Source organism: Nyctereutes procyonoides, unplaced genomic scaffold (assembly GCF_905146905.1).
Source record: "Nyctereutes procyonoides isolate TBG_1078 unplaced genomic scaffold, NYPRO_anot_genome, whole genome shotgun sequence".
Taxonomy (NCBI): Eukaryota; Metazoa; Chordata; class Mammalia; order Carnivora; family Canidae; genus Nyctereutes; species Nyctereutes procyonoides.
Window position 1 is genome coordinate 17,291,538 of NW_026575142.1, and position 25,115 is coordinate 17,316,652.

At 39.4% G+C, this 25,115-nt stretch overlaps 1 protein-coding gene across 2 annotated transcripts in view; it reads left to right on the top strand.

Moving 5' to 3' along the window:
- The window catches only part of LRP2 (LDL receptor related protein 2), a 196,404-nt gene that overhangs the window by 159,725 nt on the left and 11,564 nt on the right, over window positions 1-25,115 (top strand). For both annotated transcript variants that reach the window (XM_055307717.1, XM_055307718.1), the window contains exons 59-71: window positions 821-937; window positions 1,634-1,750; window positions 2,611-2,748; window positions 4,251-4,373; window positions 8,040-8,168; window positions 12,652-12,783; window positions 13,906-14,037; window positions 15,867-16,010; window positions 17,422-17,587; window positions 19,247-19,375; window positions 20,600-20,820; window positions 21,638-21,814; window positions 24,050-24,169. In XM_055307717.1, the coding sequence (XP_055163692.1) occupies window positions 821-937; window positions 1,634-1,750; window positions 2,611-2,748; window positions 4,251-4,373; window positions 8,040-8,168; window positions 12,652-12,783; window positions 13,906-14,037; window positions 15,867-16,010; window positions 17,422-17,587; window positions 19,247-19,375; window positions 20,600-20,820; window positions 21,638-21,814; window positions 24,050-24,169 (1,845 nt within the window). The remainder of the gene's footprint in view (window positions 1-820; window positions 938-1,633; window positions 1,751-2,610; window positions 2,749-4,250; window positions 4,374-8,039; window positions 8,169-12,651; window positions 12,784-13,905; window positions 14,038-15,866; window positions 16,011-17,421; window positions 17,588-19,246; window positions 19,376-20,599; window positions 20,821-21,637; window positions 21,815-24,049; window positions 24,170-25,115) is intronic.

Genomic DNA, 25,115 nt, shown 5'->3' on the forward strand with positions numbered 1-25,115 from the left:
CTCTGGAATAGCTGACTATTTTAGGAGGGCTAGTGGTTAAGTGACAGGTCAGGTTTTAGTTCCTCTCTCCCAGTGAAGGTGAAGGTGCCGACTACAAGGAATTGGACAGCGAGGTCAAGGAAAGGAAACCAAAGTTTTGGATCATGTCAAACTGGATACTCCGTTCTGAATAACTGGATGTATTTTGAAAACAACTTTAATGAGACCCTGCCCTGAACATATGTCATTGAGTTTTGATATATGTCAATTTTTGATAGACTAATATGGAATACATTCTTCTTTTAAGTAGGCTCCACACCCATTGTGAAGCTTGAGCTCACAACCCCAAGATCAAGAGTTTCATGCTGTACCACCTGGGCCAGCCAGGTGCCTTGTATTATGGAACACAATCTAACTAGTCACTTTTTGGAAGTAAGAAGTGATTGCCATTTTCCATATGCAATTGAGAGACTCAGGATGCTGATTACACCTGCAAATATCAATTGGCACAACACAAAAGTGTGATCCAATGGAATTTTAGATTTGAGAAATTCATGTTTAATCCTAAAGAAGGTTATCTAGTCTATCATGATATCAGCAATCATGTTAAGATTAAATCACCTCTGGACAAAACGCATAATAAAGGCCATCCATTACATTCTTAAAATTGAGGTAGAAGATCTAGTTTTGAAGGACAGGCGGTCTGCCCACCTAAGCAAATTGCTAGGACTTGGGACACAGGAGTGCATCGCACCCTGAGGGTACTCAGGCCAACTCATGAGTCTGTCTCCTGTGTCTGATTCCTCGTTCCCCCTGATGGCTGTGTGGCTTTCCTTTGCAGTCCCCCGGGAGTGCTCAGAAAGTGAGTTTCGATGTGATGATCAAAGCTGCATTCCCTCTCGATGGGTCTGTGACCATACCAATGACTGCGGCGACAACTCAGATGAGCGGGACTGTGGTAACTGTCAGAACTCCTTTAGAGGCTTAGTGTGGGGTGTAGTACTAGCGTCAGCGTATTTGACGGGAGAAAGGACTTCATGTGAGAGTTCATATTCTTTTTTTTTTTTAAGAATAAAACAATTTCTGTGTCATTTATGTAATATATAAACCTTAGCATGACACAGTACCCTCTGCTTTGTATTTTCTATGCTTTGTTCTTAACTTATAGCCGTCTTGATTAATAATAGAAGAAAATGGCAAGAGATTTTTAAAAATCTCATTTTAACTTAAGTATTTCCTAGGAGCAGACTTTAATCTGTGTTGTCCTTATAAGCAACAACAACAAAAACATTCATTTTTCCTACTGTTCCCCAGAAAGTGGCCCTGAGGGATATATCACCATGGCTCCCTGGTGTAGAGGTCAGGGCATTAGAATAGAAATCATAAAAACCCCAAGTGATTTTTATAGCTCATGAAGGGTTGGGTCTGGAAATCCAGATTTCTGAGAAAAAGCTGGAGATTATTTAATAGAGGAGAGATAAGTAGTTCCATTCCATATGTTGAATGGGGGGACTTTACTCATTTGCTAACCACAAGTTGTGCATTTGTGGTAAGCCAGTCACAGGATGTGGATAAGAATGTGATGAAGTACTTACTATATTTCATGGGCCTGAGAATGAGAAGGTCTGCTGGAATGACAGTCTTTTCTCTTCAGAGATGAAGACCTGCCAACCTGGATATTTTCAGTGTCAGAGTGGACACTGTGTGTCTGAGCAAGTGAAATGTGATGGAACTGCTGACTGTCTGGACGCCTCCGATGAAGCCACCTGTCGTAAGTTTCTAGGCACCCATGGTACTGTTTATATGAAATATGTGGACATGGCCTTTTAGACCCCACCTCTCCATCAGCCACCACCTTTTAGATGAAAAGGCTCTAGGGATTTTCCACGTAGTGTTCATTGGTAATTATCGGTTCCCCTGGGTCTGAGTTGCCACACCCAGAGAGTTCCTCAGTCTTTCAAGTGCATTTCATTCTCAATATTTTAAGGAGAGAATATATTAAATATCTGTGCTAACAAAAATACTTACATATTATTGCCTATAATACAAATCATTCACTGAAAAAAAAAACCCGCAGGTAAACAAGTATATTCGGGCAATGTATAAAGGAGTATCAAGAACTTGGAATGGGTATTAGAACACTGAGTTTATAGCATTAACATTTTTCAAAATTGTGTGATGGCATTAAAAAAAGTTTAAAAATGAAGGTCAATATGATCATTCACATTTTAGTCTTTATGAATCACTAAATAAATAAATAAATATTAACTGTTATTATCTATGATGGATGTTATTAATGATGTGGTTGCCACATCTTAAAACCTATTTTCGAAGAAACTATATAAATGGATGGTGGGTAAAGCCAGTGCTGACACAGCTGAAGAGTGCCCTTGCCTAAAAAGAGAAAGTCCAGCACTATCCATGGCATGACTGATGTCTTTGAAAACTGGGATTGGACAACTGTTGTTAAGAAGTATTCCATCATAATTTCAGACAGTGTAAGGCAACAGTACATCTTGAATAAGGAAGGGCAGGCTAGAATGGAAAGAGCTAATGGACAAATAGCAGGCTAACTTTCCAGAACAAGTAGCTTTTTCTAATCATTTGAATATGTTTTCTCTCCACCAACAGCCACTCGCTTCCCCAATGGTGCATATTGCTCAGCTACTATGTTCGAATGTAAAAATCACGTTTGTGTCAGGTCATCTTGGAAATGTGATGGTGACGATGACTGTGGCGACGGTTCTGATGAAGAACTTCACCTGTGCTGTAAGAGGGAGACAAAGGGCGGGTATGGGAGTGGTGTCATCTGGCGAAATCTCAACATTTCTTATATGGAGCATGTGATGCCAGAGGGCAGTTGGACAATTTCTGAATACTGGATGTATGAGCATCATCAGTGTGATTTTACTTGGTCTTCTTCCCCAGTTTGGTATTTGGAACATGGGATGTTAGGTAAACATTCCTCCCTGTTCATTTTTAGCCCAAGGATTTGACAAAATCCTGTGTCAGTATTTCCTTCTCTACAGATAACATTAATTAGGGGACATTATATTTTCACAGTGGTGTCTCCACATTTTTCTTGCCACTTCTTTTTTTGGTAGGAACTAACCATGTTTTGCTTTGCTTGACGGGTCTTGAAAGATATCTTAAGCCTGTGTAACATTCAGAGAAGTCCTTAGGAAGTTGCTCCCTCTTTGGGATAAAGTGCCTACAGCCACATTGAAAAGTGGAGAGGCAGAGACACAGCCACAATGAAAAGTGACCAGCACTGGTTTATAATGTTGCACATCTTTCACAGAAAAGTATTCTTGCAACAGTTCTATTAACAATACTTCTAAGAATCAGCTCTTGGCTCTGACTTTTTCCCCTCAACTGACCTTATCACAAGTTTCTCCTTTTGCTCCTGTGTATGGTGCAAAAGCAGAAGGAAAATCAAGCAGCCAAACTTTTCCATGTGGAAGAACACACATGTGTGTTGAGTTCATGCAATTCCTGGTATGTGCACAGAGGGCTGTGCCCTGGTACCAAACAAGTAAGGGACCTGGGTTCTACCTTTAGGTGCCTCATAGGTGCAGAAGCATCAGCTAGAAGTTTATCTCTGGACAACAAGATGAGTCAGGGTTTGATTGTGAAATAGTGACTTTAAACATAAGAGGTGAGGGAATTCGGGAAGGAAAGTCTGTCATGGTGTGAAACTTCATACTCTGGAGGGTCAGTGACAATTGTAGTCAGAGGAGCAAACAGTGGCCTCCTTACTATTAGGATAAGAGTTCATGTTTGGTCCTGCCAGCCTCTCCAGTCTCATAGCTTGTCATTGTCCCTCTCATTCCATGCTGTGGCTACAGAGACTTTGATTCAGGTCCAAAACCTGCTATGCTCCTTCCTGACTCACTTCCCAAGTGAAGCCTTTTCTGATCCCTCCTCCCCTTGATCTATATCCAGTCTCCCCAGTGGATGCTATTACAGCAGGTCCAGTTTGTGGCTCTTTTCACAGTTGCCATTGAACAGTTAATTTGCAGAGTCTGTTTCTCTGATAAAATGAAAGTTCTATGAGGACAAGGACTATGCCTTTCTTGTTCTGCATTGTACTGGTTCCTAGCACAGTGCTGTGATGTGTGCTTGATACTCAGGATGTATTTGTCGATTGGTTAATTGAATGAACATATGAATGGATGAATGGAGCCAACCTAATGCTGGCATGGGAGCATTTTAGATACCTTATGTTCTACTCTTAACTTGTACTTTTGTTTTTCCATCTTTACTTTCAGTGGATGTGTCCTGTGAGTCTCCAAACCGGTTCCGATGTGACAATAATCGCTGTATTTATAAGCATGAGCTGTGCAACCATGTGGATGACTGTGGAGATGGGAGCGATGAGAAAGAGGAGCAGTGTAAGCAAAAGTGAAAAAGAAGGAAAAACTAAGGGCCCCCAGAGTTGTCTGCAGCTTGCAAAATGTACCTCTGGGATTTCAATTTTTTCTGTAGAGGCTTGAACTGTATCTATGATGGCAGATCTCGGTTGACAACTGTTTACAGACCACATAAACACACAATGTTACTCCAATGCATCTCTCCCCTGCTTATTCCTGTTTCATTTGAGCAAGTCCCCTAATTTTTTAGTCTCTGTTTAAGTATTCAAAAAGGGTTTTTGGAGAAAATTGAGGACAAACACTAAATACTAGTTGCCTCATGCTTCACAAATTAATGGTTTATTTATTTTCAAAAACGAGGTTTGGTCACTTTTCAGCCTAGAGATACTAATTGTTAATCTAGGCATATGAACTTCTTAATGCCCAGCTGAAAAGATCACATTAAATAAGACAGCACTGGTGTTAACAGAGCTTGTCTTACATGCATCTTTAAAATGGAAATTAATTTCCCAGAAGAGAAAAATAATGGATTATTTTAAGATAGGAGTTTCAAACTGGTTGCATTTAATGTTTCAGATATTGAAAAAAACCTGTGCTTTCCCACTGTGAGAATGTTTTAAGATCTATCCATTGAAGGGGAGAGTTGATTAATTTTTTGGGTAATTTACCTAGAGAAAAGTCGTGAGGAAGATGATTTCCCTTGACTCCAATTGCTTTTTTCTCTAAAAGGATACTATTTGGGAAAATTTAGACAAATGGCTAGTATTTCTTGTTTCTATCCTTTCTATTGATGTGACCTTAGAATGCTCACTACCAGCTCTCCTACTAGAAGGGACTGTTTTAAGGTTTTTTTGGTTTTGGGGCAGAGGTGAACCTATGGTTATAACATTGTTCCTATGTTTACTTGAGGCATAACACAAAAGGATGAAAACCCAGAAATAAAAACATTTTTAGAATTTTGAGCAGGTTTCCCCTTCTTCCCTTCTCTCTCCATTTCCTTTATCACTGTTGCCATTTTTTTATGGAGCCAGACAATTATTGCATGTGGTCAAATCTGACAGTGGCTAAAAGGGGCAGTAAACTTACTCTTCCCAAAGAGTAGGATGCTACTCAAAAGGAATCATTACTTACCTTCACAACAGACAAACCACAGCATTTAAATGGCTTGAAGTAGCAGGGATTGAATTTTTTTTCAAGATTTATTTATTTGAGAGAGAGCACGAGGCAGAGAGAGGCAGAGGGAGATAGAAACCCCAGCAGATACGGTGCTCAGCACAGAGCCCAATGTGGGGCTCGATCTCACAACCCTGAGGTCATGACCTGAGCTGAAACCAAGAGTTAGATGCCCAACCATCTGAGCCACTCAGGTGCCCCGGTAGCAGAGGTTGATTTAAAGTTTGAGGATGAGGCGATTCTCCTTTGTCCTATAATGATGCCAATTGCAACACATAGTCTTTGAGGTTGCTGAGGCAGAAGGAGGCACACAGATTCTTAATTTCCTGGGCATGGAGGTGCTAGATCTCACTTGTGCTTGTGGTCCTTTGGTTGGAACTGGCCACATGGCCCCAGTCTAACTGCAAGGGAGACTGTAGAGAAGTACATGGATGTTTAATGAATACCAGTGGTTTCTACCACAATTACCCTTGTGTCACTAAAAATCCGTTCACAATTTTCTTTCCATGCATAGAACACCCTGAACCTGTCTATAGGGGACACGACTGAGATCCATTCAGTAACTGAAATCCAGAAGCTCTGGATGATAGGCTGTAGTCCTGCTGTCAATTGCAGATTGGGTTCCTCTTGGTCTGAAGAAACATAAACTAATAAACAAGTTTTATTTATGCCCCTCTGCTCCTAATAGATTGTGGTGGATCAGGGAAAGCATAATGGAAATAAAGATTTCAGGATGCCCGGGTGGCTCAGCAATTGAGCATCTGCCTTTGGCTCAGGGCGTGATCCTGGGGTCTGGGATCAAGTCCCACATTGGGTCCCTTGCTGGGAGTCTGCTTCTCCCTCTGCCTATGTCTCTTCCTCTCTCTGTGTGTCTCTCATGAATAAATAAATAAAATCTTTAAAAAAAAAAAAGAAAGATTCCCATTGGGCAGAAGAATAGAGACTCATGAATTCACCAGTCTGTAGCAGTTCTGAGGTACCAAGGGGCAAAGGTGCCACAGGCGTCGGACAGGCCTGATTTATGCCTGTTGCTCCGGTGGAATTATTACCGGTGCCCTTTTACTCTCAAAAGCAAATCAAGGTGGAGAGTAAACTATATGGTTACCTTATGCGGACATTGTGAAGACCACTACAGTGGGGAGTGGAGGAGATTCACTGAAGAGGTCATGACTCTGTTCCGGAGGAGTGACTCTGTCTATTGGCCCTATTTGTCTCTGACTCCACCCTTTGGGAGTGTTTCCTTGTCTTTTTTTTCCTCTTCAACTGAAGACGGGGCAGGAGAATTAAGCCCTTTTTAAGAGCTGCACAGCATTCAACCAGTCCCTGCTTATAAAAGGTTGGGGGCCCAAGGCTTTTTTAGAATTCTAGTCACAGTATTTTGATTCATTTGGTCATATGTTTCTGTTGAAATTGAGCAGACTTTTCATCCATTTGATTCCAGTCAGTTCTAAACGTCAATAACCTCACCTAGTGTTTCTTTTGTGACAATTTTTGAACCTGCTTTATTTCTTTGCTTTGTTTTCCTTGCATCTTTGTCTCAACCAATCATCAGTTACATTCAGGCCACCTAGAAATACAAATGGGTAGTGATTTCATCCAACTCAGAGGTTTCACTGGGTATTTGTATCTCAAAGCCTTCTAAATTCAGAAATAGAATCTTACTGTTTGGCATCTAAATGCAGTCAACTTCTCCCACACATCAAATTTCTGGACTTTCTTTTATTTCATTTCTGCTTATAAATCAACTGGTTCTACCCTGAGTTTTCCTCTGTCTTATACTACCTTGCCAAACTCTGGTAATGGCAAGCAGTGCACACTACTAACATTCTGTTTTCTCACCTGTTTTCCCTAGATTGACGTGTTCAATAAGCAAGCGTGGTTTGCATTCCAATTTTTCCAAAGTGACACTTTTACCTAATGCGTTGCCTTTGCATAGTATGGGTCTCCATCTCTCCTGTCTCCAATATGCCTTTCCTCATTGCTTGCCTCCTGACTGTGAAGGCCGTGCCAAATAATTTAGGTTTTTATTATGGAAGTACCTTACATATATACTATATACTATTCAGAATAATTATTCAGGATAGTATAATGAATAGTACACTATTATACTATTCAGAACTATAATACTAACCCTGCTCCCAACACATTTCAAACTTTCAGTGGTGAACCTAATGAAGACTTACTTCTCACCCTGGTAAAGGCCAGTGCAGGTTGCCCAGCCTCTCCATCTTATAACTAGGCCACCCAAAACACATGGGTTCCAAAGTTGCCAAAGCAGGGAGACACAGGGGCTTTAATTGCTTCAGTCCAGAGACAACATATATGGCTTCCTACTCATCACCCATTGGCCAGAACTAGTCACATGATCCCAAAAAAACTGCAAGGGAGACTGGGAAATGTGGGAAAGCATAAGCTTATTTGTGAGCAGTTAATTGTCTGCCACAGAGGGAAGCATCTTGTTCCACAGAAAAGAAAGTTTTGACTTTGACTTTAACTTTTGTTCTTAAATTACAGGTTTAGCTTCGACCTCTAGACCTTGTACAGAAAATGAATTTAAGTGTAGCAATGGACATTGCATTTCACAGCATCTTGTATGCGATGATGTCGATGACTGTGGTGACCATTTTGATGAAACGGGTTGCAGTAAGTAAATATTTATTTTTGTATTTCATTGTAGTAACTCAGGTGTACCTAATAAAAGCATGCAATAACATCAAGTAGATGATAACCATGTATTTCTCTTTAATTTACTTTGTGCTCTGAACTGCAGTCAAGCCTATAGCTACCTGTTATTGAGCATTTACTCTACACCAGACATTGTGCTAAACACTGAATATGTGCTGAGCATGGATCATCTCATTTTATCCTTGTAACAATCCTATGAGCTGGGTATTATTTTCTCTCTCAATTTTTTTTAAGATTTCTTATTCATAAAAAATAAAAGATTTCTTATTCATTAGAGAAAGAGAGCACACAGAGAAGGAAGGACAGAGGGAGAGGAAGAGCGTAACCCAAGCAGACTCCATGCTGAGTGCAGAGCCTGACATGGGGCTCGATCTTATGATCCTGAGATCATGGCCTGAGCTGAAACCAAGAGTCAGACTGCACCACCCAGGCACCCCTAAGTTTCTTTTTAATAAGGAAACTCTCTTACAGGTGTGAAAAAATTGCATGTCTTTTTGCCATCCAGAGGCTGAGTAAGGATTTGAACTCTGATCTACCTAACTCTAGAGCACCTCCTCCCAGTTAACTAGATGCCTCCCAGCATCTTAAAGCTATGTATTTTGTTTTTGTCTGTATATTTTTTCACCTTAAGCCAAATGCAGTATCCTTTGGCACTTAGGGGAAAAGCTTCTAAGGGGAATTAATAAAGATGAGGATGTCACAGGGTACCTCGGGAGAAACATTTATTTTTATTTTTAAAGCAGAAGGAGGACTTTGTGTAGGAAAAGAATGATGAACACAATCAAGAGGTGCTTCTAGTTCAATATTGTGATGGAAATGTCAGAATGACATGTTAATAATTCACACCTTTTTAGTCTTTCAGAGTTCTTATGAAATCCTTGCACATATAATATCTAATTTGTCACTCAAGCAAACCCCATTGGGTTGCTATTATTATGTCTATCTGTATAATACATCTCAGATAACTTAAGGAAGTTGCTTGAGGTCATACAGAGTGGCAGAGGCAGAATTTAAATAGTCTTGTGACTCCAGATGAGGAGAGCTGGCCTCTAGTTTCCTCTGCCATTAGCTGTGCCTCTTTGGGCATCAACTGACCTCTCCTGGCCTCAGTTTCTTCATAGGAAAAAAAAAGTTCTTCAAACTCTAGGAGCCCATGACTTAGTCATCTTAGTTAGCTTCACACATTTTCCACTTCTTGGGCTTTAATCACTTTTTTCTTGAGACATTCCAAGGATTTCTTGGCAGCTTTTCTCCTGTGTGAGTTGCAAAGGAAGATAACTGGTCATAAATGCATTGATTTGCCCTTTATTTCACACACTTTCCTAGTGGGGCCTAGAATATTTGACATAGTAACGTGACTTGGTTAAATATTTTAAAAAGCATGAACATGACAGGGTTTGCAAAACTGGGTGTTAGATTTGAGTTCTGGTGCTGAGGCTGATAAGTGAACTGTTCCAGGAGTTTGGAGTATTTTCTAGTTGGGCTTGGGTCAAACATTAGTTCCTCTTTTAGTTGACATTTAAAAAGCTTACAATTGGCTATAGTACTTTTAATTCAAATGACATTTGATTAAAAGCTGGGTTTATTTAAAGAAAATAAATGGCATAGATATTAATTTAGGTACAGAAGGAGCATTTCTTTTTTGGGTATTAAGTGAGTATGTGATAGCAAATCAGTCTTACTGCTGTGGGTCAAGAATTTGAGACATAGAATTCTTATTCAAAATTCCAGTTCTTGGGTGCTTGGGTGGCTCCATTGGTTAAACATCTGCCTTCAGCTCAGGTCATAGTCCCAGGGTTTTGGGATCAAGTCCCACATCAGTCTTCCAGCTCAGCAGAGAGTCTACTTCAAGAAGGGAGCCTGCTTCTCCCTCTCCTTCTGCCCCTCTGCTCTGTTTGTGCTCTCTTTTGATCTCTCTCAAATTAGTTAAATACCAGTTCTTGGGTGCTACTAATCCACTGCCTTTTCTTTTCTCTTCTTTTCTTGCCCTTCTCTTCTTTTAATTTTAAACAGGATCGAGTGTTCAGGGCATATGTTTGCTTTTAAAGAGTATTTTAAGATCAGGAAGGGAGAGACATTACTATTTTTAGAGTGTCATATGTTTGGATATATCTGTTGTTTGTGGATTAAGATGGTGATCATTATTGAAAGAAGTTATAAGTTCCTCACTTGAGGAAGAATCTTAAAATGTTATAAGGCTTCTGCTCTTGTTTGAAGGACTCTTGCTTCATAAGAGTATAAGTCACTCAGGGGAGCAGTTGGTCCAGAAATGTTTACCTTCTGGACCTTTTAGTCATGTTATAGATTTTATACGTAGGAGGAGATTATAGAGTCTAATTATACACATGAGACTGAAAGAGATTATGTAACTGGTTTAAGACTATCCAAATTAATAAAAACACGTCACATTTATTAACATTGTAGAGGAGACATCACTACCAGCCTTACAGAAATTTAAAAGATAATAAGGGAACACTATGAGAAACTTTATGTCAATAAATTGGACAACTTAGGTGAAATGGTCAAATTCTTAGACAGAAAACAATGAAACTGACCTGGAAGAAATAAAAAATCTGAATAGACTTATTTAGTAATGTGTAGTTCTTAAGAACTAAACTAAGGCTTTCATGTATATAGCTTTGAAGTATAAACTCCAGGGGCAGCATTTCACTGAATGCTATTGTGCTAATTTTGTGGTTATTTTTCTTTTTTGAAACTCAATGTTTTTAGTCTATTTAAACCACATATACTTAAGTGGTCATCATACCCTTAAGGGACTCTCATTTCCTACTGTAGGAGACCGATAAATATAAATCTATTTTGCTTCAGAAGAATTGAACCAGGAAATACTACAGTCTCCTGGGCTAAAACATGGCTTTGACAGATATTGACAGAGATAAGAACTCAGGGCACTGATGAGCAATGAAGTGTGTGGATGAAATCTGAGCTGTTAAAAGTCTGCCCTGGAGTATCTGGACCCCAGAACAGCAGGGATAACAAAGGTTATTCATACTATTCATATTCAACTATTGTTGAATTTTTTTTAGATTATGAAAGCTATAAAGTCCAGAAAAAATATTAATATTAAAAGTAAAATCACTTGAATCCCATAAACTAAAAGAGAACTAGTATTAAGTTTGATGTAACTTGGTTGTCTTTTTTGTGCATAGATGTGCAAAAATCATTTAATATTAAAAAATTTAAAGATATATTCGATCTTTAGCATAAAAGACTTATCCTCCGTTTTTGTTATAGACATTTTCCATGTCAAAGTATCATTTGAGGGGTCCTGGGTGGCTCAGTGGTTGAGTGTCTGCCTTTGGCTCAGGTTGTGATCCCAGGGTCCTGGGATGGAGTCCCTCATCAGGTTCCCTGCAGGGAGCCTGCTTCTCCCTCTGCCTATGTCTGCCTCTCTCTCTCTGTGTCTCTCATAAGTAAATAAATAAGATCTTAAAAAAAAAGTATCATTTGAAATCATGAATTTGAATGATTGCCTAGCAGTCCCTCATGTAGATAATCATAATTTATTGATTGTAAGATGCATGTTTATTTTCACATTTAAATGTCTCTGAAACAAGGATCATTATTCAATTGATAATTTGCCATAGTGTAAGTCCCACAGTTTTTCTATTTTAGCATTACATAAAATGGTGCATCAATAGAGTCTAATGGTGTCTTACTTAGATTTGATAAAATAGAGTAAACCATAATTGTTCAAATTGTTTTCAAAATTTTATCAACAATTTATAATCCTTACATATAAATCATACTGCACATTTTTTCTTTTTGAAGGAAAATTTATTAACATGGAATAACTGGATAACAGAGTATGAATATTTTTAAAGTCCTTGGTTCATACATGTTACTGCAAAATTTCTTTCCATGTATGCCACCCATGGTTCTTAGAGTAGTTGTATGATTTATAACTATATGCATTTTACTGTGCCCTAACACTTGATATATATGTATACACATATCTCAACTGGTCTTCTTATAAATTTATAATTTCCTATTTGTTATGTTGCTCTAAACTGTATCAGTGTCCTTTATTACACATCTAATAGGATATATATTACATGTATTATTTTTATATTATATATCTTTATATATAATATATATATATATATGTTTATGGAGCAGATGGTTCAGTTGTAAAGAGCCCCTGACCTGTGGTTCTGGACTCTGGAATTAGATGCCCTGGGAAGCCTAGCAGTGCTGAATATAGGGAAGATTGCCTCAAGGATCTAACATTATATACAATTGTATAAATGGCATCCAGTCCATTACCAGATATCTGAATACAAAGGCCTTCGGTCCTCTACAAAGACTTACGGAAAGAGGTTATCTTGAGATGTCGTATAATATACATCTCAGGTGGGTTTGATAGATGGGATAAATAGGTTTATGTCTTTCATTTGTAATGCTAAGATTGTTTCTCCAGATACAGGAAAAGAAAGATCATGTGCAGAGAATCTATGTGAACAAAATTGTACGCAGTTAAATGAAGGAGGCTTTATCTGTTCCTGTAGACCTGGGTTCAAAGCCAGTATTTTGGACAGAAACTCCTGTGATGGTAGAGTATATTTCCTACAATTCCCATTAGGAAATCCTCATACTTTTTAGGTTCTCCACTCATTCCCTTTTATTAACCACTGTTTAATTCCCTTAATAGAACTAAACTCTTGGTTCTAGTTCATTAAAATACTTAAGTGCACCAATAATTATACTGTTAGAGGGTGATGATCAGTTCTGATTGAGACTGTAAGCTGTACTTTCATGATGTATATAAGCAATGATGACAAATGTTAAGGTTTTGCTCATTAATTTCTTGGGTCATGAACAAAAAATCCAGAACATTTGGGAATGCCAATTACTTTTTTTCCATGCTCTCTTGCCAGTCCCTAGCAGATGGTTAGGCAGATAGCTCATTCTTAGTAATGTCTGTGGAATTGGTAAGATTTTCTAAGGCTTTAGAAATGATGACTGCTTATTGTATCAGTGTGGGAGATCAAAATTAAAAAAATAAATAAACACAAGTTTTACTTTCTTCCTCAAAGTCCAGCAACACATATTTATTACACACCTACTTATGCTAGACATAAGTGAGATCTAATGTATGAAATTGGAAGGTACCTTATCAAGATGGTAAGGAATGAGTATCATTTTAAGTGTCTTTCATTATTTGAATTGGCTGTTTCTAACTCATGATGTGTCATGTCATACTCAGATGATTGAGACCATTCTTTTATTCTTTGGAAGCTGAAACTTAAGAACTCAATGAAGAAACCAAATGAACAAGTCCCTTTCCTGAAACTAGTTAGGCCAAGGGAGGTGGTACCATGCAACACCAACACACAGCTGCTCTCCAAAAGTGGAACTTTTGTTCTGCTATTTCATATAATCACTCTGTTGCAGTCGAACCCTGTCTTCATTGCCTACTCTCTTTGGGACTTTGGGTTTAAGAATTGTCCATATTGCAGTCATTTTGGAGAATTAAATGAGGCACAAGCTTGAAAAGCATGTGAAACAATATCTGAAGCTTAATAAGTGCTCCACAAATGATGGCAACATGGCTTATCTTCATCTGCAGCCTCCTCAGGCTTCATTGCTTATGACTATGGATTTAAACAGAAACGAGGCCTCAAAGGAATGTTTGGGAGCAGATGTTGCATATTTGCTTTTATTTTATCTGCAGACATCAATGAATGTGAGCAGTTTGGGGTTTGTCCCCAGAACTGCCAGAACACCAAAGGAAGTTATGAGTGTTCCTGTGCCGAAGGCTTCAGGTCTGTGAGTGACCAGTATGGAAAACGATGCGCCGCTGATGGTATGATGGGTTTGTATTGGGATTAATCAGTTGACTTTCAGAGAAATAAATTTTGATGATTACAGTATACCAGAAAATAAACTCTACACTCTCAGAGTCTTATTGTTAATTCTACCAGCTACTTCTCTTCCAATGCCCATCCAGCCTCTTCTCTCCTCTCTCCTGCCAGATGAAAAGCAATAACTACAATCCCACACAAATACATAGGAATTAAAATAGGAGTCAGCGTTATTTATTATTCTGGGCTGAGCCTCTTGTCCACCTTGGTAAAACTTCAAAAACTGGATAAGATGTTGCCTTCCAGAATATTAAGACAACAAAAGCTTGCTTTTGTTGTCCAATGATGGTCGACAGATTAATGAAGCCCTCCAGTTCTCACTACAAGATCAAGGTCTGAGACCCTGTGATTCAAAATGGATCACAAAAAACAGTCATATTCATTTGGGGCAAATCAAGGCCATTCTGTTGATAAATCTTCTTTACTGTTCATGGGCTGCCGATCACGGATAAAGTCTGGCTCATTTATAACTTCAATTGTTAGTTCTATATCTTAGGTTAATGCTGGTATCTGAGGGTCGGGCCTCATAGGAAGCAGTAATAAGTACTAGATAGAAAGGACAAAAGAGAAAGAGTGTGTGGCAGAAGTATTATATAGTTCAAATTTCCAAGGGTATGATCTAAATCAGCTTATCCCCTCAAGGGTTATAGGTCCTTACAAGTCTTATAGATTTGAATTTGAAATTTGTGCTAGAGTTTAAAGAATTTGATAAGGAAATAACATTTTACTTTGCAAATTAAGGGTAAAATGGCTGTTCAATTTCTTCATACAAATTGGGCTTTTAAAGCATGCATCTGATTAGCATACTTAAATATTTTACCCCCCAAACATTTTTGACACTAAATGAAAACTAGGGTAAAGGCATTTGAGCAGTTGGTCTGGTAATTAGGCAGCAAATTAAAAACTATTTAAGTCTTTAACTAAGGAGATGACTGAAATAAATGCTCATAGTCATATAAAACACAATGTCAAGACAGAGGAAATATATAAAGTGAACTTTCAAAAGTTACTCAAATGAGATTCGATTGACATTATGAAAGTAAATTAAATTTAAAAATTCTAGACAATGCACCTCAGGATGAGTCACCATTGAAATAGCTGCTTTGGGTAAGAACAAGAATAAGCTGTTTTTGTCATTAGCTGGAAGATGAATTGAGTCATGGAGCTGATTACCTGCTAAAAGAATCATAAAATCTGTCCGTAAAGAGTAAGGAATGAGGACATCCTGGTAAACTTTTAGTAGGACTGTACATATATTTCTTCTGTGAGATTGTCTATAATCTTGTCTATTTTATTGTCAGTGAATAAAGAAAAACATCAGTGGAAAAGAGGACACTACCTAGGGGTCTCAGTCTTGTCTTGCTTTAAACCTTTACCCACAGAGGACAAAGAGTAAAGAACAACATCCCTAACAGAAGTATTAGCTTTCCACCTGAAAATGGAGACAAGAATGTCCATAGTCACAGATTTTCCACCCCAGTTGGATAGTTAGTTCTATTAATTAGCAGAGGTAGTCAGATTCCTATAAAAACTTATGGGGTAACTGGGTGATGGACATTAAGGAAGGCATGTGATCTAATGAGTGCTGGATTTTATATGAGACTGACGAATCACTGATCTCTACCCCTGAAACCAATAATACATTATATGTTAATTAATTGAATTTAAATAAAAAACCAAACCAAACAAATGCTATTTTATATCTACCTTATATAAAAAAGAATTCAGATAGAATGCAAACAGATAAAGCAGCCCTTGTCTTTTTTTACAGGTAACCCTCCTTTGTTGCTACTGCCTGAAAATGTCCGGATTCGAAAATATAATCTCTCATCTGAGAAGTTCTCAGATTATCTTGAAGGTGAAGAACGTATTCAGGCTATTGATTATGATTGGGATCCTGAAGACATAGGTCTCAGTGAGTATTAACTTTGGCATCTGTCATCAATATTAATTGAATTATTAAACTGTAAGGTCTTTGGAGAATCTGTTTTTTAATGAGTGAATTTTGTTGCATGAGTGGAAGAGGAAGCTCCTCCTAATCCAGCATGCTCTGGAGTGTGGGCATAGTGTGGCCATGTGTTCCAGCAAAGCTTTCTCAACTTTTATCCAAACCTTCTCCCATCTCTGGGGATTATCCTTTTAGGACCACCTCATCCCTTTATTTAATATCTCTTTGTCTTTGCTCATGCAGGGACTGTTCTTCCCTGTCACTGTACCCTTCAAAATTTCTATTCAAACTTCAAAGACTCAGTTCAAATATCATCTCTTCTGACATCTTCTATAATCCTTCCTGGGCACAGTTCCATAATTGCTCACTCATGAGCCTATAAAGTGTTTTATATGTGCTTTTACTAAAGCACATTACACTGAGTTATAGCTCTCCACATAATTTTCTCCCTGAATTTTAACCATGAGCTCTTTGGAGACAGGATTGAATCTAATTCAACTCTGCAAGCCTAGCATCTGACCCAACATCTAGTACAGTGTATGCAACGGTTGCTTTAGAAATTTAGTTCAATGGATGAAAATATGAAAAATGTTTATTGTTGAGTCTTTCATGACTCTGTGGGGTGTGTGGGAGATGGTAATGAGGCAGGAATCAGAAAACTCATCTTCTCTGCCTATTTCCCTCATCTCTTAAGCTTTATAACCTTAAATAATTGTAACAATTATCTCATTCTCCATTTCTTATCTGTAAAGTAAGGACTGTAATCTTGTCTGCCTGCCTACCTCTGAGAGTTCTTTGAAGATGAAATGAGATAACAGATGTGAAAGTGCTTTGCAAACTATCAGTAACTATGCTATGTAAGATTTATTATGGCTGTGTTTACACACTTACTCAATACAAAAAACTCTTCAAGAATGGCAAAGACCTTCACAGTCTTCCTGTGCTTTTTAAGTTGTTTGCTGTCTACTCTCCTTTAGTCTATACAGAAAAGAGGACTCCTCATCTACATAACTCCTTTACTACAAGTTATTGAATAGCCTGCCCCTGGTTTATCTATACATTTTGTTTGGGAAACTAGAACTTGATCCTAATGAGAGTAAATAGCCCCTTGGCTGAAATATATCTTAGCAAGTTACCTTGAAATAGAGACAGCTAAGTCAGTATCAATAAGCTATCAGTTGAAAGTATTTGTAGCTAGTAGCTCAAGTATGATGTCTTGAGGTTTGATCAAATCAGTGTAATTGAATTATTACTCTTATAGGAACAATGGGGAAGTAGAGATGTCAATAAATGAACAGTAGTTCACCTAATTAGACCCTAGTTCCACCCTTACATGATGTTTTTAACATGGAACTCAACTGTGTGTCTTGCCTTGCAGGTGTTGTATATTATACTGTGCTAGGGCATGGCTCTGATTTTGGTGCTATCAAACGTGCCTACATCCCCAACTTTGAATCTGGTACTAATAATCTCGTGTCGAAAGTTAACCTGAACCTGAAATACATAATGCAACCAGATGGATTAGCAGTGGACTGGGTTGGAAGGTAAGTTTAGCCATAGCCTCATTCCCCTCTTGTCTATTCTGTTTTCCTGGCCAGACCTCCCTACTGCTTGCCATGGCATGTGAGTTAAGCTGGTCCAACTATGGGTAGCACATGGCGCTGGTGCAGCTGGGTGATGCCTGGGCTTGCTCTAGCCCCAGTAACCACCTCTGCTTACCCTGAGGTGTTATATAAACCTTCTCATTTCCTATGTTCTGTGTATTCCATGAAAAAGTTTGGGAAAGCACCGAGGTCAAGATTTTATATGCGGGAAAGCATTCTTATCCAACAGAGTTTTGGATTCCAAAATTATAACTTTCAGTATGGCAGCACTATTCATTTTGTGAAGAAATGGAACAGCTTCCCAATTCTTCCAGCAAGGCAGTTGAGATGAAACATTTTTCTCTATGGTAATTATTTGGAGGAGCAGGAATACACATCTTGTGTTTTCAGCACGCTGTACTGTCTGAACAGATTGGAAATTTGACTTTCCTGTTTAATCTTTGGGTTTGGTTTAATAGTGGTGTCGGCTTTGTTCTGCTCTTTTAGATTTTCTAGAACCTGAGGGACCAGAGCCAGACATTTTGTATGATCCCTAAATATGAACCTTAAGTAGGTTTATTATCAGGTAGATGCAGGAAATGCAAACCAATGTGGAAAAGTTCATAAGCCACTTCTTCAAGGAAGAGACTTGCATCGTTAAGTGACATTTATGGAAAAGCAATTATGTTAGGATCAGAGCTCAAACATTCATAGAATTCCCCATCTCCTTGAAAATGAATGAATAATAAAAAAATGTTTGAGAGGGAAGGCTCAGGGGCTTGTTGCCCTCTGGGAGACTGGAGAGTCATTAGCAGCATAAATTAATTTTCACCTTTTAACAACTTGTCTAGCGCTCCTGGAAGACTTGAACATCTCTGAAGAAGTTAATTAGGTCCCTGCTGTGCCCACAGGCTATCAGGGCACTCATTTCAGCATTTTCTATCCGGAATCAAGGCCTCGGAGAGTCAGTAACTTGAAACTCTATAGACTTTAGCACTGCCTTCTGAAAATTAGCCAGGCAATAGGAGATCTGTCTTCATGTTTGAAGTTTTTACTCCTTTCTCAGCCTTCATGAACGAGTGAGTGAAGAAGCTGATAGAAATCTTCCTTCTCATAGGAGACTGAGATGTGCCACCCTAGTAGTGGAATAAGGCAGGATGGCCTTGCTAAGTTTTTTTTTCTTTTTTTGGAAAGGCAATTTCCACTCATCCTTAGAGCGGATGCCTGATTGTAGTTGATTCCAGTGAGGCTCTTGACTGAGCAGAGACAGATTCATAGTTGGAATTAAAGGGCCAGCTAAACAGTGCCTTACGACTTCCCACCTGGAAGTACATGTCTTATAGCAATGCCAGATGTGAGACACACCGTCATCACTGATCCTGGCTGATGAGGCAGGAGTCCTCCTCTATCCCTTACTCTTCCACTTGTAACTGCAAAAACCCTTGGCTGAAGAGATTGGAGCATTCCTGAGAGAGGGTGACTCCCATCTGCTCATTGGTATCTAAGTAGTTGTCTTACTGGCCCCAGCTTCCAAACTGAATGCTCTCATCTTCAAACCTGTCCCTCAGAAGTGATCAGTCTAGACTTTATAGATATCTAACTTTGTCCCTTTGAATTTAGGCATATTTACTGGTCAGATGCCAAAAGCAAAAGGATCCAGGTGGCTAAACTTGATGGGAGGTACAGAAAGTGGCTGATTTCCACTGGACTGGATCAACCAGCTGCAGTGGTTGTGAATCCCAAACTAGGGTAGGTACTTGAAGGAGTCTTTCATGTTCTAGATATTTTCCTATGGATTTTTAAAAATTTATATCTTTAATTATTTTTTTCCTAATGGTACTAAAATTGTCCTTGGACTTTTTGGAATGGTATCTGTGACTAATTTAAAGAATTATAGTATGCCCTAAGGATCATTTACAACTAGCCAAGCTTCAGACTGATACTGTGTAAGGGGAAGGCCTCTGGCCACACTTTTTGCATAGCCCAGTTTGTCTAAAATCCATGCATTTCTCAATAGAATTGAAGAATTGGTCTCTACCTGATGATTGGTGTAGACTAGAGGCTGCAAAGTGGTGGCTGGTAGGCTAAATATGGCTATATTGGACTAAACAGAGCTTTAAGGTTTTGAAAACTTAGTTACTAACATTAAAAAAAATTTTACGCTGTATTTTTGGCTTGAAAAATCAGAACTGATAATACTAAGTAGGTATGCCTTTCTTTTTCTTTTCTTTTCTTTTTTTTTTTTTTTTAGAGAGGTGGGGAGAGGGGAAGGGATAAGGAGAGGTTTCACACCCAGCTTGGAGCTTGATGCAGGGCTTGATCTCACAACCCTGAGATCATGACTTAAGCTTAAGTCAATAGTTGGACTCTTAGCCAACTGAGCCACTTGAGTTCCCCAGTAGGGATGCCTTTTTTGATGCAGTATTGCCTGGAACTTTTAGACAAGGCCTTGCTCTCACAATCACTTGATATTCATAACTGCTGTGCTCCACTCATTTATATTGCCTGCCTGGTCCTTTCCAGGTATTTGAAGTGATGTAATCCCTGGCCTATGCAATTCTCCTATAATTATTAATTGGATGCAAAATAATCCATTTTAAAATTGGAATCCTTATTTTATTCACTGATGCATCTCAAATGCAAGATAGCGCTGCTAACACATAGGCATTCAATAAATATTTTATGAAGAATGAACAGTTTTTGTAATTATACATTTTAAAGTGTCTGAATATATATACTTGAACAGGGCTGGGCAATTTCTATTGAGAAAGTTTTCAGGAAGCTTAGACCACAGATGCACTGGCTCCTCCTCTTCTCACCCCATCTTCTAAAAAGTAAAGTGTAAAAACAGCATCACTTAGCACCCAGACCTCTATGAAAAACAGTTGATTTCCCTGTTGGAAGTTTATGCTCTGCTTCAGTGGAGACGCCTCACTGGATGAAATCTTAAAAGGAGAAAACCTTCTGTTGCAGGCTTATGTACTGGACTGACTGGGGCAGAGAACCTAAAATCGAGTCTGCCTGGATGGATGGACAGCATCGGAAAACCCTGGTTCAAGAGAACCTTGGTTGGCCAACTGGCCTTGCCATTGATTATTTGAACAATGACCGGATCTACTGGAGTGACTTCAAGGAGAACAATATTGAAACTATAAAACATGATGGGACTGATAGGAGAATTGTTGCAAATGCAGGTTAGAAATGGGTTAGAATTTAATATATAACCACGAAGTATATTTCTAGTATCTGCCCATTTTCTTCAGAAGCAATGTGATCTTCATTTGATACAGTTTCTTAGATACCACTCTCTCCGACCCGCAGCTGCTGATTTAAATGCAAATGAATCTATTAGCAATAATTAAGGTTTTTTTTTGGTCCTTTTAACATAATTTTTAAAAGGTGTTCTTACCAACAGATAATTGAAATAACCTAGTTTCCTGTTAAGTTGCCCTGAGTGCCCTAAGTGGCATTTCATGCGTACCAATGGAAATCCATGTCTAACCACTTCTAGACCCATTTGTTTTTATTATGCTCAGTTGTTTATTATGTAAAACTGGAAACATCTAAAAGGAAAGAAACTTTCTGTTTTCTTATCCAGATTTCTGCAGAATTGCAGCAATCCATTATCTATCAGCTTTACCCAACAAGTGCTGTCTTATGTTCAAAGAAAAAGACCCAGAATCTCTGCCATTCAAATTATTGTCCAGAAATAAAATTAGATCAGCAACTCGAAAGTGAGCAGGTTCTCTATAATTGCCATGAACCAGCAGGCATTAATCTAGTTTAATGTCTGTCATCTTGATCTCCCAAATAGCACACTGCTGTGGTCACATGTATAGAAGGTCTGCCTGAATGTTCCTGGAATATCAAGGCATTGTATTAGGGTTTAATTCAAGCATAATGACACCTGATATAAAAGAGAGGCAGGGAACTTTCTATTCAATAATTTTGGGTTTTGTTTTTTGTTTGTTTGTTTGTTTGTTTTTTTGGTTTCCCTCTGTGGTTAAGCAGCAATGAACCCATATAGTCTGGACATCTTTGAAGGCCAGTTTTACTGGATATCTAAGGATAAGGGAGAAGTATGGAAGCAAGATAAATTTGGGCAAGATGAGAAAGAGAAAATGCTGATGGTAAACCCATGGCTCACTCAAGTTCGAATCTTCCATCAACATAGATATGATCGATCAGGTAACCCCAACCTTGGAATAAGATGTTCCTTATTATCTGGAAACCTTATTTCAAATTAATGGCTGTATTATTGGAAAGTGGTAGTGGATTATAATAGTCTGATCTCTTGGTGCATGAAAGGTGTGTGTGTTTTAACCATTTTGACCACAGAAAGATAAAATTGGAGGTCAGATGTAATTATGTACATCACCAGCAGATATGAAGTAAAAATATTTCAGTCCTCATTGGAGTTACAGGTATATACTTCTGGACCAGAGAATCTAGTAGGCATCCACCCTCTGCTAGGTGTAGGTGGGTTACAACGGGTTTCATCAACATCATTGGTGTTACATACTCTTTTAATTCCAAGGCTAGGCTAGTCAGGTTATCCTGAGCTACATGAGCCTCAGGTTAAAACCGTCAGTTACGCGCAGCCCAGGTAGCTGGGTGGTTTAGCGCCGCCTTCAGCCCAGGGCCTGATCCTGGAGACCCGGGATCGAGCCCCACATTGGGCTCCCTGCATGGAGCCTGCTTGTGTCTCTGCCTCTCTGTGTCGCTCATGAGTAAATAAAAATATATTTTTTAAAAACCTGTCAGTTATATGCATTTCTACCTCCTCCCCACTGTCCCATTTTCTTAGTTGCGGGTCACGCTTCATCAGGTTTCCGTGTTCTAATTCATCCTTCACCATCAAATGGAGTCAGGTAAAAGGGAAGAGAAATTCTTGAAGTGAGGAAAGGAAATAGACTTTTATTAAGCTCTGTAAGTCCAATTCTCCCTTCAACTGTTCACTCAGACATCTGTTACTTCAATTAATCTGCAAAACTGTATAAAGAGGCTTTATTTTCATCTAACATACAGGAAACCCCACTGATAAAATAGCTCTTATGTCTTCCATGTTCTTGGGGCCCTCCTTGTGCTGGGCAGTTCTAAAGACAGGAATGAGAACACAATACCTATCGTGAGCCGCTCTCTGGCCCTTGTAGAGAAGGCTACACCTAGGAGTTAGAGGAATATCTGGAGTCAGCTGGGCCCCCATAAGAGAGTACTGATTACTGTGTAGGCCAGAGACCTAGCCCAGCTGTGCCAGATTAGCTTTTACTCTGGACCAATAGTTTTCACATTTTAGCATGTATCAGAATTATCTAGAGAGCTCGTTGAATGTATATTGCTGGGCCCCACCTAAGGAGTTTCTGATTTAATATGCCTGAGTGGCCTAAAAATTTGCATTTCTAACAAGTTCCCAACTGATGCTGATGTTACTGGTTAAGGCCCTATTCAAGTGTGGGCCATGGACTGGTAGCCCTGGTATCTTATGGGAATTGGTGGCAAATGCAAGACATTCAGGCCCTACCCACCCTTTCTAAATCAGATTCCCTAGGTGATTTGTATTACATTCAAGTTTGAAAAGTTTTGCTCTAGATTGCTGAAGAAGATGGGCAGATGTTGAGTGCGACTTTGGAATATGGTTTATTATATTATAGCCTTGCTATGTCTGTGGTTACATATTGGGTGACAGAGAATCAGCCCATTAACCATTCTGACAGAATGTTAGTCTGAGAAGGAATTTAGAGATCGTCTATACCTTGGAGATATCATAACATAAGCTAAGGTAGAATTCGGAAGACTCCAGAATTACCTGAGAAGCTTTTCGTGGTAACGCTTGAGTTGCATCCTAGACCAATTTAAATCTGAATTTCTGTGACTAGGCATCAATAGTTGTGAATCGTTCCCAGGTGATTCTGGAAATTGCAGCTTTAAATTCCCTTGTCCTGCAAGTAGGAGAACCAAAGTCCAGAAGAAAGTCCTCTTACAAGGGGGGGGGGTGGTGGAAATCATATCTAATATATGATTTGGATACATTATGATCTATGGTAATGACAAATCTTGGTATAATAATAGGGTCTTACTGGTCTTTTGAACTATCTCAAAGTGCTTTGCATTAATTAGTTTTTGAGGTCATGCAGTGGACTAAACACCTACCTTCCAAACCTGCCAGGACAAGGGAGGAGATAAGTAATGCCATAGAATATGTGAGTGATACGGGAGTAGGATGGAGGGACTGTGCCACTTTGGTGGGGAGGTTGGGAGATGGCAGTATAACTGAGGTGAGTGGCATGTGGCTTCCAGGGGCTGGGACACTGCCTGGGCTCTGATCTCACCTGGCAGGGCCACAACTCAGTTGATGGGCATATCCTTGGTTGGGATACTCATTCCCTCCTCAGACCCTAACCACTGTTCTCATGTGCTTTCCAGTGCCCAACCGCTGTAAAAATGTCTGCAGTCACCTCTGCCTCCTGAGACCTGGAGGCTACAGCTGTGCCTGCCCCCAGGGCTCCACATTCATAGAAGGGAGCATCACTGATTGTAATGCAGGTAGGGGCACTGCTGGGGCAGCCACGGGGCCCTGGGAATATTCCTCTGCCTTCTTCACTAGGTTCCCTATCTGCGTTTCACCTTCTGCAAGAGCCTGAAAAATCCCTGTGTGCTGGGTCCTTTGAAGGATGGAGTGGGAGTGGCTCGACAGAGGGATGAGAGAGAGGGAAATATGAACAAAGCTGAGTGGGACTTAGGGAGCCAAACAGAACTGGTGTCCCAATGATTGCTGAGAATTACTTGCTTGGATCTGTATAGACTCAGTCCCCTCAAATCTACTCTTGTGTTGTTTTGTAAAGATATTTGGAAGTGGGTTTTCTATAAGGCCTTTACCTCCTATCTCTACCCCATATTGGATATCTGTTGCTTTATAATTCAATCGGCCTTAACTGGAGTTCCTCAAGTGAGGAACTAGGTTCCTGAGGGTGGGGGACCTTATCCAGTACAGATGGGAAGGCAAGACGAGGGTCACTGTTCTCCACACATACTCATTTAAAAGTTGTGATGAGTGAAAAAGGGCCACATTTTAAAAGATACCTTATGTTGTTGGGAGATGGAGGCCAGAATAAGGAAGCAGTGGTTTCTCATCCCAAGGGCTATGGATGATCTATTCCTGGCAATTCCTTTCTTCAATGACTCTTAAATTAAGGTGTGTATAAACCATGGGGAATGACTAGCGTCCCTACCTAGTGTCCAATTCTTAATACGCACATTAAAAAATCATCCTGCAGTTGACTAGTGGCGCGTTTTGTGGCTCAGGTCCCTTAGTTTGAGTTGATGGGGCCTTGCTTACCCACCTTTGGCCACCAGGGGGGAGCAAAGCAGTTATACAGGCCCCACCTTTACTCTTCCCAAGGAGGCTAAGAAGTTGGCAGGTTTAGAGAATGAACTTAAAGGGAAAAAACTGCTTCCCCTGCTCCCCTTCCCCTGTCCCTACTCTCATCCC